General features: G+C 37.7%; 1 protein-coding gene across 2 annotated transcripts in view; it reads right to left on the reverse strand.

The window, feature by feature from the left end:
• Positions 1-1275: 1275 nt before the first annotated feature.
• The window catches only part of ARK2N (arkadia (RNF111) N-terminal like PKA signaling regulator 2N), a 48378-nt gene continuing 32078 nt past the window's right edge, over positions 1276-17575 (reverse strand). For both annotated transcript variants that reach the window (XM_075020359.1, XM_075020358.1), the window contains exons 3-5: positions 12233-12415; positions 8049-8175; positions 1276-4352 (exon numbers count right to left, since the gene is read on the reverse strand). In XM_075020359.1, coding sequence (XP_074876460.1) covers positions 4163-4352; positions 8049-8175; positions 12233-12415 — 500 coding nt within the window. In that variant the 3' untranslated portion in view covers positions 1276-4162. The remainder of the gene's footprint in view (positions 4353-8048; positions 8176-12232; positions 12416-17575) is intronic.

The following is a 17575-nucleotide window of genomic DNA, read 5'->3' on the forward strand; positions in this document are numbered from 1 at the left end:
TTTTTGTCAGTTCTCGTATTGCCCCAGAAATGACAGTTCCCACAAAGCTGAGCGGCTCCTACATAAAAGCAAAGCGGCCCGAGCCACGAGGGATATGCCGAGTGCCACGGGAGAGATTTTAAGCTTTCCATTCAGTGTATCCTGCAGTCTAAAGACTCTGGGTATCTCTTGGTGATGGAGGGAAAAAAAGATTCAGGAGATACGTCAGCTCTCCTCTTCCCGTATCTGCACCAAACTGCACAGCGCTGTTCTCCCTCAGCTGGTGATACACATGAAATAAAATCCGAGCCTGGCGTCCACCTCCACAACCACCACCAGACCCAGAATTTATATTTTCAAGCTCCACAAAAGCCAAGAATTCAGCGGGGCTGAAAAGCCAACTCACTTCACTCTCGTTACCCTCCTTGACATTTAAAATACACGGGTAAATGGCTCTCCTTATTCACACCACTGAGAGCCTCCCTCACATGAGAAAAACATCAGAACTAAAGCAAACTCCCCTATTTAGCTGGAAACGTAATGGATTTCATTAATATTCCTATTTCCCTATTGGCTATGAGAAAACTAGCAGGCAGCGGGACCCTAAGTTTAACACAGTGCAGTTACACTTACCATCCTTCTCTTTACTTGCACCTGTAAATTCCCTGGTATAACTTAGCGGTTCTCCGAACGCTGTTCAGCCTGGCACCACCTCTCCTGGTCCGCGAGGACTTGCCCAGAGCTTCATAGCTGGTCCACGCATCCATTTCAAATGGCGGCAGAGAGGAGCTTGCCAGCACCATCTGGCTGCGTGAGAAAATCCGAGTCTAACAGCGGTCTCTTACTCAAATGCTCTTACTGACCGGCAGAAGACAGCTGTGAGGATGGGACGAGGGGACGCAGTCGGAGAAATACCGGTACGAAGGGCACTCAGGGACCCGAAGGACTGCGATGTGCGGGGAGATGGAGGCTGTGCAGAAACCGCATCCCTCGAAGGGATTCTGCAGAGCACGACGGGCAGCGGCTGCTCGTTACTGCTACCTGTGCATCCCCCTGGCATCCCCACCGGCGCTACAGGGAGAAGAGGTGGTCCTGTCCTGGTCTGGGAGATAAAAGCAAGCTTTTGCGGTCAGGAAATCGCATTTACATTCTGGAAATGAAACACGTTACAGCAGGGAACAGTGCTCAGTTTGGGCGGCTGTAACCCGTTCCCAGAATTTAAGGCTTTATTTTGGAGATGTGACAAACAGCAGCATGTTGAATGAAAGTGGAAAAAAAAAATCCCAAACAAATTGATATTGTTTAAATAATACACTCTATTTTATTTTGTCTTAAAATAGTTTAACCTTTATGCTACAGACTTGTTTCAAAAAACAGAAGGTCTCATCTTGCACCAAAAATATATATATTTTTATATATATAACACTCTGTTTTATTATTATTTTTTTCTCCAAAGACCATTAAATACTAGATGGAAAATGAGAACTAAATAATGAGTGTCGAGAAGAATCAAATTTTTTACCTAGAGTCGCACGTTTTAAACATTTATATTCTAAGCAATGATTTGTCTTCACTACAGAAGATTCCAAGTTCACACTCCAGCAATTCAGGAACTGCTAAACCATGAAGGGCTTGAGTCAATGCACACTGAAGTTGATGGAAAGCCGCGCATCAACTCCAATGGGTTCTGGATCAGGCCCCAAGTGCATTGGTTCTTAGCCATACAATGGCTAACATTTCTCTTTCCTGCTGAGGAGAGCAAAACCATCCAGGCACCTTTTGCTCTCTTTAAAAAAAAAAAACAAAAAACAAAAAAACAAAAAACAAAACAACAAAAAAACCCAAAACAAAACCACTTCTTAGCTATCCAGTGATTGCAGTTTTCAGATCACTACCCTTTCAAATTTGTTAAGAATAAGAGAAAATATGTAGTGTTTTAAATAAAAGAAAAGAAAACCTGCATCACACTACAATACATGAATTGTTTAAACAAACACAGTGCACAATTGGAGGAAGTTTGGTTAGGACGCAGTCATTTTTATATATACATGGAAGTCACATCATATACAAACTGAAAAACAAGAGTTAGTTTGCATTTTTCATGGAAGGACTACAAATGGGTCCCTGCAGCTTTCTTCAAAACTGATCTTTAGAAGACTTTGTGAAACAGGAAAAAGCAGCCACACTAAATCACTGTTCCAAAGTTACCTTTACAGCATGTGTGCTAGCCCACTAAAACAACGGTTGAGTTGCATGATTAAAACACGAGGAGAAAAGATTGACAGCCACTACTGATATAGTGCCCCAACAGTACCGGGCTTTTCCCTACTGCAATGCGAATGGGCTCCATCCACGCGGCGCTCCCTCCCTCCCACCCCCAGAGAAAGAAATCGGTCACTAGAAGCACCACATACATTTTTCTGGCCATGCAATACACTTATGTTCAATGTTTCAGAAAGCTTGAAATTGGAATATCAATCCCTTACCTAGTTGTTCTTTAAAGTGCAGTCATAACCATTCTGCCTATTAAAGAAAAAGCTGTTTGTTACTAACTATACCACCACTGCTGTTTTGTTTTTTTCCTTTATGTGACAACATAGGTAATTTTATTTATTTTTTTGCCCAGAGATAAAATTATTGGAAGCCAAATAAATTTAGAAACCAGCCAACACAAAAAGAAAACAGAGCTTCCCATGTCCTGACTACCCCTTGTTCAGCCTTAAATGGCAAAAAATCTGATGATAGAGCTGTACAAAATTCCCACTAGAAACATTTTGAATACAAAGGAACATTTTAATTGCACAATAGACATTTAAAGTGAGTAGCATCTTGTTAAAGTCTAATCTTTGGTTTTTGCCTTGAGAAAGGCTCAAAATGACAGATGAGGGGCAGGAATTTCCAGAAATTTACACTACAGAAACTACAGCCTGCTGAAGTAAGTAGTTCCACTGATTTTGGTAAATATTCTGGTAGAAAGTGTTTCCTGGATCATACCCTAAAAACAATTCCAAAACTAGGATAAGAGACATGACCTTAAGCCAGGAAAATGGTGCAGATCTAGTTGGTTTTTAAAAAAAAAAAAAAAAAAAAAATCACAACCTTAGGCCCTGATCCTGCAACATCTCTTAGGACAGAGTTTTAAGCACTTGAATGGCCCCACGAGTTTCAGTGACCTGTCCGAGCTGAACGCTATGCATCTGCTAAAGTGCTTTGCCAGACTGCGGCTTCGCAACATGGTTTTTGTTGGTTTTGTTAGGTTTTTTTTTTGTTTTTTTTTTTTTTTTTTTTTTGAGATGGTCAGTGAGGCAAATAAGCAACAGTAGAAATGAGGACTACCAAGCAAAATGTTTCATTTTTCTTCTTCTCCTACTCCAGGCAAGACTCAGATACAGGTAAAAAAGTTCAGCTATATTTGAAGAGGAGAGGGATGCCGGGCCTTTTTATTACTTTTTTTGTGCTTTTGCAATAATCAGCTGCTACTAAGTCACTACTATTACTATCTTAAACTGTAACAAGCTGTGGGAAATGATCAGTGAAACACAGTAGTCAAGTAGACAGAAGACTCAGCACTGAAAAGAGTGTAAACTATAAATTATATTGAAAATAAAAATCCTTTAATTAAAAAGCTGTTCAGTGCATACGTTATGGGCCGTTTGTATTAAAGACAGTCCCTCCTGCTGGTAACATAACCAAATCAGCTTGGGTATAAATACTCTTGGCCCAATTTTCGGAAGTGTTGAATACCCCCAATTCCACTGAAATCAGTGAGGACACAGCATTTCTCAAAATCACTGATGCTCGCACAGCAAAACACTAGCTTCTACTAACAAACTCAATATACTGATAAATTAAAAATGTTCTGAAGTTGGAGGTGGGAAAGGGTGGGAGGACATAAGTTTGCACACAGTTATTTCTTCAGATTAACACACACACGTTAGTAACTGTAGATGTGTTATAAATTTGGTGCTATTGGGTTTTAATTCTGGGAGGAATCCTCCTTTGAGAAGGCAAAACCATTTTAAATGATACTGAAATTATACTACATTCTTATGGAAATGAAAAACTTCATGAGTTTGAATTTTGTAATGCCAAGAACAGGGCTTCTGAAGCTGAAGCTTTAACAATGAACTTCTGTGCCACAAAAGGGAGAAGTGGTGGGGGACAAAAACACAGTGACATTGCATTACAGTAGATATTTGCGTCTGGTATCTTCATCCAAAGTGAGGTCTACTACTTCTGGGGGTGAAGACCAATTCTGCTGGGGAGTCACAGCTGTCCATGATTGCGTTTGCTGAGTGTTAATATACTGTGAGCCTGAGCCATGCTTCCAGGAAGACACACTCTGAATCACACCTCCCCTGGGATGCACGCACCTGTAGCGAGGCAAAAACCACAAAGGATTAAAGCTACTATCGAATTCGGGCACAAGATTCTCAGCTGCAGTGTTTTATCACTTAGGCATCTTGTTAACATGTCCCTCTCCAAAATGTCCTTGTGGATTTTCCAGTTGTAGAGTCCATGACATCTTAAACAGCCAGTAAACAAAGCTGAGACTAAACTTAAACTTTGGGGGGGGGTGGGGATTATATTATTTTTAAGAACTGAATTCTGCCAGTGGGTGTAAAGTGATATTCCTTACAAAATACATGCATGGATCCTAAGGATCTTGAAGAAGTCTGCCCCACCATGTATAGTACCATGCATTATTCAGAAGCGTAGTTTCCTGCTAGCAGTTTTACCCGCTGGACTTTGAAAAAGAGAAAAATTTTAAGTGAGGCTTGATGAGACAAAGAGAAAAGCTATCTTTCTATATGAAATCAAACCCATGTTAAAATAAGGACATAATGATACTTTCATTACAATAATTACAAGAGACATCTTGTAATTACATTATTACAGCCATTACATTTGATTTTTCTTTGGTCTTAACTAAAAATTACAAACATGCTGGGAAGTGCTCACAGAGAACAGTACAACCGCACTTCAGCAAAACATTTAAGCTTTCAATGATTATAGTCAATAAGACTAAATCATGTATTTAAAGATAAGCACACACTCAAGTGCCTTGCTGAAGTGAGGTACATATCTACTTATTTGCACAGTATTTTTACCTATTATATTCATAATAGGTATGTGACAATTGAAGTACAAGCTAATAATAATTAGGAAAAAAAAAAAGAAAGACTAATTTTGTTACATGAGGAAGTGATGACAAGAATTTACTGGAGTCTTTTAAGATGATCACTCCATTTCCAGCTGTAAATCTTCAACAAGTGCCAGTAAAACTTTACACCTAGTGCTCCAAAAATTGTTTTGCTCTTGTAACACTGGTGGTGGCTGTAGCTGCTCCTGGCTGCTTACGTAAGGAGGAGATGTTTGGCTGCTGGGGTAACCTTTTCCCATTTCTTTGTGAAGGCACATGTACTGTATTTCAGGAACCCAGGTTTTCTGCACTGGTCAAATATTCCTGACATTTACATTTTATTTGTTTTAATTTAAGGTAGTGCAATTTACTTTCTCCAGAACTACTTAGGTTATGCTCATCTCTCTTGGCTTGGTTAGAGTTTCATGAAATAGAATGAAAAATCTCATTCTCCGAGCTCTAACTTGTCTGAATATAAATGTCTCATTTCCTTCTCAGATACGCTATTTAGTTTTGGATGTGACGTTCAGAATGACTTTCTTATTACTTCTTCAATCTTAAAAATACATTCTTAAAGTACATATCTACAAAGAATTAGTAGTAAGAGACAGAACTCTAACAAATGTAGGGGATTTGTATTTTTTTAAAGCTTTCTTTTAAGAAAAAAAAAAATTAAGCATAACTGACAAGAAAAGCTTGTAGCCAAAGCAAAGTAAATACGACATTCAGTCTCAGGGACTATGGTCCATCGTTCTGATACAGAACAGTCCTCAATGCTTAGGCAAAGCTAATACTAACTTTTCTCCCCAAAGATGACAAAATGCAAGCTACAAATTATCTCAAGGAAATGATACCCCACAAAAATGAAAAGTGTTTATCCTCAAACAAGTCACACAAGCAGCCAATAGCAAAACGTTCAATCAAACATTAGCTTAGGGAACATGCTTTCCAATCTGTAGCTAAGGGAAGATACCAAGTAAAGGCAACCAAAAAAGGGGTGGGAGGGGAAAAAACCCTAGGAAAAAACAGAGGAAGACTGCTTTATACACATGCACGATTAAAAAAAAAAAATCTATTGGAGAAAAATTAAACAAACTGAAAAACATGACTTGGTGTCCTAAGTAGACGCCAAGTAATATTCCAATGATGAGAAACACCACCAATTCACTAGCAATCTGAAAAACTACAACTGATGGACAAACTCTAGGGTGTCACGACTCACACCAGTTCCACAACGACATGGAATATGGAAGCACAATAAAAACCGGTGTGAGCAAAAGAACTGCATCCAAACACCATACTAACTAAGCATGCAAAAAATACTGATCAAAAAACCTAAACCTTTTCCAAACGACAACCCTGTCAGAAGCTCATCAATACTTCATAACTGCAAGCCTAGACCTGCAAGAGAAATAAAATCTAAATAGGATTCGAACAACTGAAATGTGTGAGTATTCAATAAAGCCAGTAAAAACTAGTCTTTGGGAGATGGTAGATGGTTACATGAACAAAGGAAAGCACAAAAGTGTGCTTTAAGTCTATCTTTGCTGAAACTATTTCAGTCCATACCTACTAAAACTGATTTCAGACAGCAACTCTGCATTTACTTAACATTTCCATTTTTGTACATGGTAAGTATTATTGAGGCAAGCAGCATGGAAAGCTTTTGAATAGGGTCCTCAAGCAGAAGGGTTGTGCGTACGTAGTGCTAGACAGATTTACACAAACTACTACTGGAGGACAAGTCCACACTGCTTACCATTAGGACAAAGATCCTCCCAGCCCTGGGTCTGCTGGATAAACAGCCAGGAGAGCTACTTCCTCAGGAATTAGTAACTTCCGAAAGAGTTTGCCATGCAAAGACCTTCACTATTCTAAAAGCAAAGACAAAATCTCTCTTCCTTCGGCACCTTAAAATTTCCCTTTTTTCACATCCAACAGCACTGGATTGTGCCCACACTATCTGTACAGTTTCCTGCCTGGGAAATTGGGTCCTATACACCTTCCTTCTTCCTTTCCTCAAGAAAGATGCAGTGAAGGGACAATGAGGAACAGCTTTGTTCCTTGTCCTTCACACCCCTTTTGTGCCTCCAAGCATCCACCAGACAGCAGGTTAGTTTTAGAAAGAGCTTGTCTGTATACTGTTTTAACTTGCTTTTATTCCACCGTATTAACACTCCATACTATATGAAAATGCCAGTCTTGTTCAACTGCTTCTTAATACCTTAAGCCAAGGAAAGATCATAGACTAAAGATGAAGGGTAACATCAAAAACACCTATCAAGAGTAATAGCTGAAGCACAGCGGGACAACTGTCTATCTGAGCTTGAGAGAAACCTCTGGCTTCCTTACCCTCATCTGCTTTAGGGATTTGAACTCTCTTGTATCTTGAAATAAAACCAAGAATCACAAGGATCCAATTTTTAATCTGAAAGGGCTATCTTATGACATTGGCCTTTGAAAAGTTGATAGTCTTTTTACAACTACTGATTTATTCAATAAACTGGAAGCTGATTAAATGCTTAAAGTGAATATTTTGATAGGAAACAAGAACCTACATAAATATTTTTGTTTATGTATTTGCATATTCACACCTTGCCCTTAAAATTGGAATTCCTGATGTATATAAATTTGGTATCTCAGTATTTGGTATTTTAATACTACATATGTTTAGCCTGTTAATGTTTGATATCAAATCACAAGCTTAATCTGAATACTTACCAAGTTGGTAATGTTCTAAAGAAAAACATCACCATGACCAGCAGAATAGAAAAAACAAGTGCAACATTTATTACCTTTTGGGCATCAGTCATGGATGGATAACTACAGAAGTGGAAGTCAGCAGTTTTTTCTTTATTAATTTTGGCAATATAGATATTCTGATAAAATAAAAGAAATATTAGAGCAAGAAAAAAGGAATTCATACCTGGCATGTTCCTGAACTCCAACAATCTCTACTTCGCTATCAGAAGAGGCGATATTAATTTCTTCATTGATCTGGGCATTACCAGAGGAGGTTTTGTCACTTGCAAGGAAGCCTGGATCCAAATGACCTACAGATGGAGAAAATGCAAATACAGCCAATGTTTAACAGCATACACAACTCAGAAATCAGCTGGAGAAGGAATTTTCCAACTTACAAAAAAAAAAAAAAAAAAGGATTGAAACACTGAAATTGGAAAATCTTATTAGATCAAGTTGTCCAGCTTTCAATTCATCACAACATACAGGATGACCACTGGATTTATCCAGTCTCAATAGCTCTAGTGATGGTGTTAGCACACAAATCTGAACAAAGCCTGACTATCGCATCAAGCACACTTGATGTAATTAGGCTTTCCAGCTGTTATTTTATGACAATGCTAAGAGTTAGACTGTACCTAAACCTCTCTGAAATAAAGACACAAGACAATTTATTGTCAATAAATCAAACTCAATGATACTGTGGCAAACAAAGCCCATAGGCTGGACAGAAACATCACACACACCAAGGAAAATGAATTTATTTTCTTTTTTTTTTTTTTTTTTTTTTCTTTAAATAAGGGTAAGTCGGTCAATGAAAAAAAGAAAAAAAACAACAAACCCATCACTTTCTGGTCACACTGCTTCACACATCTGCTCTAACATTATTAAAAATACTTGAAAAAAAAATCTGTTTTTCATAAGTTCCATATACAGCAGCATTGGTTTTTAATTACAGTTTCTCAATGCTATCCAGTTCATTGGTCTGTCAAACAAGTCCTCTCTAAATACAAGTGTAGCAGGTTTTGCCTTTTCTGCAAAGAAGGTCCTTCACCGCAATTAGTGAAGCTGTGTTGTGATGTATTAAATAATATTTGCATGGAAAACACAAAACAGCCAAAATGATGATTTGTTTTATAGAAAATAAATCATTAAAAAATCAATTTGAAAAAAATATTTCAATAAAAAAGGTAGCTTTTACTTTTTTTTTTTTTACCCCCCTAAAAAAGAGATTACTTCTACTGTCTCTCTTTAGCAGTCATCTGGGCAATGCTGGGCAGCCCTGAAGCAGACGACACTACCTACTTCTTGGAAACCACTCACTCAGCTGTATTACACAGGGGAAGAATCATTTGTCGAGCAAGAAATTTGAGATTGGATGAATATATTATGTACATCTAGTTCGACTGGACACCTCTTCAAAGATGAGAGGAGGAGGACGCAACAACGATCCACAGAATTTCAAAGGCATGCGAACATGCAGAACTGATTATACCCCCAGGTAGATCAAGAGGACACAGAGAGAAGAAATTAAACTTTAAACAAGTGCCAGGGAAACCTTCTAATGACTGCCTAAAGTACTTGGAAAAGAAGCAAGCAAATAGAAGGGCAGAGACCATACTGTATGCTCAGTTTTTCAAAGTGAAGACGCTTGGTGCAACATCTGATCAGGGTGAACAAGGGAAGGAAACCTGTGTGTTGCCCTGTACCCGAAGGAGGAGTTTCCATCTCACAAGACAAAAAAGATTTGTCAGCTGAACTTAAAACAAATTAACAGCCCAGGCAGACTTTTCCTAACATCACAGCTCAGCTGAACGTTTCTTGGCAAATATCACTGACTGCCAGAAAGTCCCAAAATGGGTCACGGGTATTTCTTTAATAGAAGTGGCTGGGCACACTGTGAAACATGAAATGGAAGCACTCAGAGGCTTTGATTCATGTGCTGGCGATGCAAACCGGGAGCTTTACGGGATCACCGCCCCAGTGATTTGCATCGCCCCGCTCCTGAATGTCACCGCTGCTACAGCACAGGCAGCAGCAGAGTAACACAATCCTCGGTCATGGATTCACACAGACTGGGATGGATATCAACCTGCCTTAATATGTCGTATTACTCTATTAATGACATACCACCATTCTGCACCCTCTGCTAGACAGGGTAATGTCTGGCAGAGGGGCAAAGCAGACCAGCTCTTAAATAGCCCCAAAATGAATCCCCAGAGGTATAAATGGGAGCCCCAAAAGAGCTTTCATATATTACCATAGCTTTAAGTTCAGACAACAAAAAGGTAATTAGCAGTAGAGAAACCATGATTAGCAGAGTAAATACTGCGAGAGTAGCTGAGTGTAAATCAGGATTATAGCATACAGATAGATTTACAGCCTCTGGCCATACAAATTTCATGCCCAATAACATGCCTACACTGTTAATTTCTTTGCACAAACATTAGGATGACGCCCAAAGGAGATGTTTTGTTTGCCCTACAACATCAGGGCTTGCAAAACAGCCCAAAATATTTGCCCATGCACAAAGATGTGATAGTGTGTCCTAATAAGATTTTTCACTTAGATAAAGCTTATGTTGTTATTTTCCCATGGGAACACATCATTAAATGTCTGTTAAATTAGATACTGGCTGAAGATTAATTTGGGAACAAGATGTAAGATTTGAAAATTCTGCTTTCCAAATATGCAATCCTAGACATGGAAAGAAAAGGCCAGTACTGACAAATGTGCAGTCAGAAGTGTACCGAGGCTCTGGGGCTCTGGGGCAAGGTGTATGCAGGAAGAAAAAAAGAGAGATGCATCCTTTAGACGTCGACACGGCCGTAGCACCAGTAGCAAATTTGCCTGGACACATTCCCACAGGGTCAGGGATGAAGAAGTTTCTTGAAGTTTTCTAGTTTTCTTTTACCTGGCAACCTCTTCCTTGCAAGTCCCCTTGGATATAGGTGGAAGGAAGAAAAACAAACTTTACCTGCATCACAACATTGTACTCGTAAGAGGAAAGTGGAAGAAAGCTTGGTAAGAAACATTACTTTTTATTTTCCTACACTCCTTTGAAGTACCAATCCATTAGTGCTATATAATAAAGTTAACTTCAGCTGTTCTAAACATTTAATACACCACTTAATAAAAGAGTGGGCTTGTTGGGGGTCAAATAGCTAACTATCAGTCAGCTGCTATTCTGCAAACAATACCAGTGAGCTTGAAAAACACCAGCTCGCTTCAAAAAGGCTGGAACAATATCCAGCCACAGACCACAGTGAAAATAATGCATCAGAGATTCTCATATTCAAATAATGGACTCGTCCACTCTATAATAATGGAACATCTCTTTCAAAATCAGTCACATACTTGTATTTCTTTAAGCCTTATAGACATTGAAAAGTAGCTCGGAGATACCAGGATGCTTCCAATGTAGGTGCCCTTTGGCAGGCTTGCGTTTGGAAAACACAGCATGAAACAAAAAACCGCTGTGCGCCACCACTGCGGGCAAGATTCCGTGTCTTATGAAGCTAAAAATCCTAACATGTATTAAAAAAGATGAGTGGAAAGAAAGGCAATATGTTGGCATACAAGGCTACGGGATGAAGTCGATAGGAAATATTCCCTGTTAGCACTCTACATCCAAAACACAGTAGCATTTCATGTTGTTGTATAACTCTTGTTAGTGAAGAATTGCAAGCGCTTAGTGAAGCTGAACAATTTTTATGAGCTACATGAACTTCTCTGAATTCTTCCATCATTATTCCCACTCTTGCTTTCTTGAAGGAAATGTCTTTGCTGTCTCTTGATGCTAAGCCCACCTTACCAACACCTTTTCACCCTTCGTCTTTATCTGATGCTGGTCTGTCAAATTTTCTAAGGTACGTTAGAAATGCAGATGGAATATGGGAATAATTCATGCTTGCATTTTAAAGAAATAGAGACAAACAAAAGACACAAAAAAGACATAAACAGACAACAACTATAATACTTAAAATGAGATCATGATCTATTTACTAGCTGGTGGCATGGGTTGTCATAATCAACCATTTAGTAACAAGCTTAGCTCACTTTCATTTAAAAAAAACAAACACCAAAACCCCAGACCTAAGTTCCAAGAAGTAATTAGAGGGAAAAGGAGAAAAAATAATTAGGAAAATTAGTGTCAAAAAATACATGGCAGGAATCTTTGCCAATTTTTATCAGTTGTATTTTGGAATAAATGTCAGATTTTTAATAAGCACCTATACCGATTTATTGCAAAATCCACACAGGGAGTTTTTAAAGCTGTATAAACTAAAAAAATACTGAAAGCAAGAAAGGGAGAGACACTGACTGAGATGCTGGAACAAGTGTCAGAGGAGGGGAATTTAAACAAACCTGTATCAGCACTCAGTTCATCTAGCAGCCCTCTGGTTCTCCAGGTAGATCCCGAGTCTTGATTTCCTAAAGAATTATTATGCTCTTGAACTACGGCAGCCGCCAACAGATTGTCCACATTTACCACTTCTGGGTCTGAATTTGTGTCCGATATATCATAATGAGCTACAACTGGAGGTCCATCTGCAGAAGGAGAGAAAAGCAACGTGGATTAGAAGTCAGGATACTGTGAAAGACACCTTTAAAAGTACAAATAATTTGTTTAAGGATTAATGCAATCTCCTACATGAGGCTCTTAAAGACCTAGAAATTATATGAATTATTAAACTGCACTTAATGAACATGGTCTGAGATTACAGAGACATTTTAACCTTTGCATACACAGAAAACACAAATGTAAGAAAAACAGGTTTATCAATGTATCAGTTACTTGTGGATTATCTTTTACATTAACACATAAGCATCTCCGTATCTGACAACATTACATTTACAATCTAAAAAAGGATAAAAATTTCAGTTTAAAATAAAAAATAAGTTACAGGACATTAAATTTGGCAAGACAAGGTATTTATCTAGAGAATTTTACAAAACTCAAGTGACAGCTTACATTACTTTATGGTTGACTGAATAAAACTAACTTTTTGATATAACTGATCCAGTGACAATAAATTTAATATTAGACAACCTTCCTTTCATAACATTTACCTGTCAAGGACAGGGAAATTTTTCAAAATGGCAAAGTTTTTTGCTGTTGTTTTTTTAAGATCAAGAATAACAAGAAACAAAACTATAATGTACAGTGATAAATATGCTTTTAATTCAACATGATTACCATATGCATTTTTGGCCACCAAAGTGAAGGGGAAAAGAGGGAGAGAAAATTGCTTACATGATTCTGAAATCTATTCTTGAGAAATAACAAAAAGCTATTTTTGGTCTATTTTGTTAGGACGGACTATTTTCTTTGTGAGGAATGAAAATCACTTATAATTGAAAAGGATGCTACAAAGAGAAAAGGCTCTGAAAAAAAGTCAAATTCAAGACAAGGATTAATGTGGAAGCAAAGAAAGAACGGATAAATATTCTAAAAGGATGCACATTTTAACTCAATGCCTTGTCTGCGCTACAGCTTATTGACTCAGAGTGGATGGAAATGGTTGAAGTTCCCACTCCCCAAATGAGAGAATCAAAACCTTCCTTGGGCCAAGACTTCATCCACAAAAATGAGTATGAAATAGGAAAACAGGTTGGGCCAAAGCTCAGCAGCTACTGCAATTCTTTAACTCCAAGGAAATTCTGACAGTTGAGTGTCTGCAGGACTATTTTGTTACGGGTATGATACATAGAGGGTTCAATTTGTATGGGATAATATAAAATAATCTTAAACTAATAATGTGTTTATGAAGATAGAACCTTCAGAATTATAAAACGACTAGAGAAATCTTTAAAAGTCACAAAGAATAAAATGAAAAGACTTTTCAGGAAAGATTGGTTTCTTTCAGAAGTGCTAAGTGCTTGCTGAAGACAGAAAGAGCATGATGAACTAAAAGTTTCGAATTTAGTCCTCTGGAAAGCTGTTTCTACTGAGGTTTTTTTTCAGGGGTGGGGTTTTTTTGGGGGGGAGGTTTGTAACTTGGTTCCTGAAACACAATTCAACTCACTATTTTAAGAAACGCCTATTTTGTGATTAGCAACACACTTCATTAAAGAGTGACCATATTGCTTAAGTTGTACTAAAGATCAGTTTTGCAACAAGGTATGAAGAAATTCACAAAATATTTCCGATCAGACCTGCCTCCAAAACAACAATTTCATAAACCAATGTTATATTACAAACTTAAAACAGACCCGACAAAAATAAATGGGTAGTTAAATGCCAATGTATTAAAGACCAAACTGTTCGCAACATGAAACGCTGATGATTATGACTGGAAAAGTCCTGATAATTAACTGAAAGACAATCTTTGTCTTTTTAAAAGGCAATTACAAAATAATGGAATACCAAGTTCAAAATTAAGCTGGCTGATGTTCAGTTAATTATTTGTGAAAGCCGATGATTAAATTACATGCAGAAGTTACAACTGGACTAAATCATGAGAGGCATGTTTTCTTTCAGTCTTATCATCAGAGTTCAGCGTGAACATATATAATGTGAGCTATAAAAATAAACAGTCGAGTGCAGAAGATACGAGGGTCAAGTACAATATTGACTATTTGACCATTTTTTCAATAGGTTATCTAAAATTTCAGGAGCTATGTACTGTTCCTTCAGGTCTTTGTTTCTCTTGCTTCTTACTAAGATAACTCCAAAAGCAGAAGAGAAATTTGATTTTAGATAGACGTGTCTACACAAGTAAAATTATATTTGGACAAAAGGCACCAATAGTCTCAAGTCAAAATTGTACCACTCCTACATGTATAATCATGCAAAAATGTATAATAAATGTATATACATGCAGAGTGATATTCTCATCACCTACCCATAGAAATAACTTGTGTGAAAGTCTTCATCAGTAGGAAATACAAGCATAAACTTGTTATCTGTAGCTCCACTCTTGTATCTTCCACACTTCCAAACAGCACACCTTATAACTTAGCTTAAATTTAGTATACATCAAACAGACAAAAATATTTTCAATATAATTTACATACTGTAATTATATTTGTCAGTCTAATAGCCACCAATTTAACAATCTGGAAAAAACAAGCTGCCTATTTACAAAGCAATCACAGCAGAGATCTATTTTTGCTTTTTTCAGCCTTGCCTTTCAGGATCAGATTTGGAAATGAAAGGCCCCTGACACCAGGGTTATCCATACCTATCACCAGTAAATGACCAACGAGGCCAAGATAACGGCGATGATGCTGCAACAAATCCTAGGATTCCCAGCATGTATAAAAGAAATAAGCAATAATTGCCTACCTGTGTTTAAAAAAAAACCAAACAAAAAACAATAGAAAAGTTGTAGACAATTACAACTAGATTAAAGTTGTAGTGAAGGCATATAAAAAAAAAGCCTCTAAAAATCCTCCATTCCCAAAAGTCCGTTACCTTTTCAGTGCTACAAGGTCAGGACAGGAGGGGTTAAATTCGGAAATAAATAATACCTCCCTAGCCAACTGCGTGATCATCCGATGATGTGATGCAAAGTGAATGTGTGGTACCAAGAAATAAGGACAACTGGCTTCAGCTAGGAAATAAGTGAAGAAATGCTTTCAGGTTGAAAATGTAAAAGGATTAACTACAACCATAGTTGTAACTTATCATCTTTTCTTTACAATAGAGCCACTTCTTGTAAATTACTGACTGTAACAGGATTTCAACAGATAGAAAAACAGACACAAAAATAAACCATGCCAGAATCAAAATTTAATGTAGCACAATTAGGAGGTTCCCTGGTCAGTAATTTAAACAATCTATTTCAGAAAAATCACGTGTTTTGAGAAGCCAAGGTAGCTGAAAGACTTACATTTCCCTGGTGATAAGCTTTAATTCATTTCTAAAGCAATAAATGCTTGAAAAAGACAAGGCTGAAAGTTAATAAGTACCAGCAGCAAAATACAGCTGTTGACATTTAATGTTAACAGAGGGAGGGAAAGACTGCCTTTTTTTTTTTTTTTTTTTTAAAAGAATTCAGAGGCAGAGGTCATCATGGGGACAAGCATTTCCAAGTGTCCAATTCTCCCTTAATTTACAGAGCTCATCAAAACTAACTCCACTCAGGACAACTGAATCAGAAGCCACATGCACAAAAATTCAGGTCTACACACATCAATTTTTATTTTAAGCTTGTAACATAGAAAATTCAGTAATTTCTTATCTGCTAGCCACTCTCATGCTTTTCATAGAGCCACATCTCAACATCCAGCTGTCTAAACTGTGTTGTAAGCTCCACACTCCTATTATCCCTTAATTCATTATAATGGCAGCACAAGCAAAAAGGGGGAATGAACCGTAAAATTTCAGCTGTAGGTTAAAAGCAGCAATCCTATAAGAAGCACCGTACCTTTGCACTGCAACAGCTGTGTATCAATGCACAGCAGTACTTTATCATAGGAAACAAAAGATATTAGCTGGCAGAACCTAAAGAGGGAATTTAGTCCTTTAAGTCATTATTTCTCTTTAGCTTTCTTAAAATTTAGGCATGTAGTGCCAAACTCATCACCTAAACTCCCTCCCACTGTAGCCAGAGAGAGGAACTTCAGGGTCAAGTAATCTCAGCCTGGAAATTGCAGCCTGGAGCATCATCGTCTCCCCTCCTTCCCCAGTAAATGGAAAAAGCTTAGACAACCACCTTAGACAAGGCGCCTAACTTTTACACTGCTGAATTTCAGCAAGATGAATTCCAGCCTTAGGGATGGGATTTAAACTTCACTATACTTTCTCTACAAGTAGTGGAAAAAGACTGACATCTCCAGAGGACTATCCTGATTGAAATAATTTCAAAATTAAAAGCCTAATTTGGGTGGTCTAAATTGCCCTCTGGAGTCATCAGTGTCATTGCAATGAGGAGACGTGGAGCCTTATTTAGGTGTGAATATCACCCTAAGCTTTAAAACACACAGAACAGGTACAATAATAATAGCAATAATAATTACAGCACTTTATTCTTACAAAAAGCTTTCCATTAGTGGATCTCAAAGAGCTCCGAGGTGGTTATTAACCTCCTTTTGCCTATGGGAGAAACTGAGGCAAGCAGAGATTTGCAGCTTGCTCAAGGCTAACAAGCAGAGGAGCTTGGCTTTGCTGAAAACAACACTCCCCTCAAATTACTGAGCTATTTTTAACTGGTAAATTATTGAGGAGTTTAAAAATAGTGTTTAGGAATGCTTTCGTGAAACATGCAAAAGCTAAAAAGGCAACGCACAGAAACACCCAGGTAATCGCAAGCCCAGGGAGACACAGCTTCTTCCAGCCTCACCTCTGCATCTTCAGTGTGAACTCAGGCACTGCTTTGTCTCAATCTCAGTACTCTAAACTAAACTGCATTTACTTTTATATAACAAAAGGGAATACCGAGACATTTTAAAACAGTAAAAGATCTAAGAATGCCCTCATTTACACTTGACAAATTTAAGAGAACTCCATTCACTTCAAGATTAAGCAAAACATAGGACTTCAATACCTACATAAATTTTAAGATCAGATGATCATTACAGTAATCAAAATAATCATATTTTCTGTGCCAAAACCTAGAAGATTCATCTTAAGTGACTTGCCAAAACAGTTCTACAGTAGACACATCAGTAACTGATCCAAACAGAAAGGCTTCATATACAAGACTACAGGCTGAAGTGACAGTCTTCTTGTTTTAGATAAACAATACAAACCTGGTATTATTA

Source organism: Buteo buteo, chromosome Z (assembly GCF_964188355.1).
Source record: "Buteo buteo chromosome Z, bButBut1.hap1.1, whole genome shotgun sequence".
Classification (NCBI taxonomy): domain Eukaryota; kingdom Metazoa; phylum Chordata; class Aves; order Accipitriformes; family Accipitridae; genus Buteo; species Buteo buteo.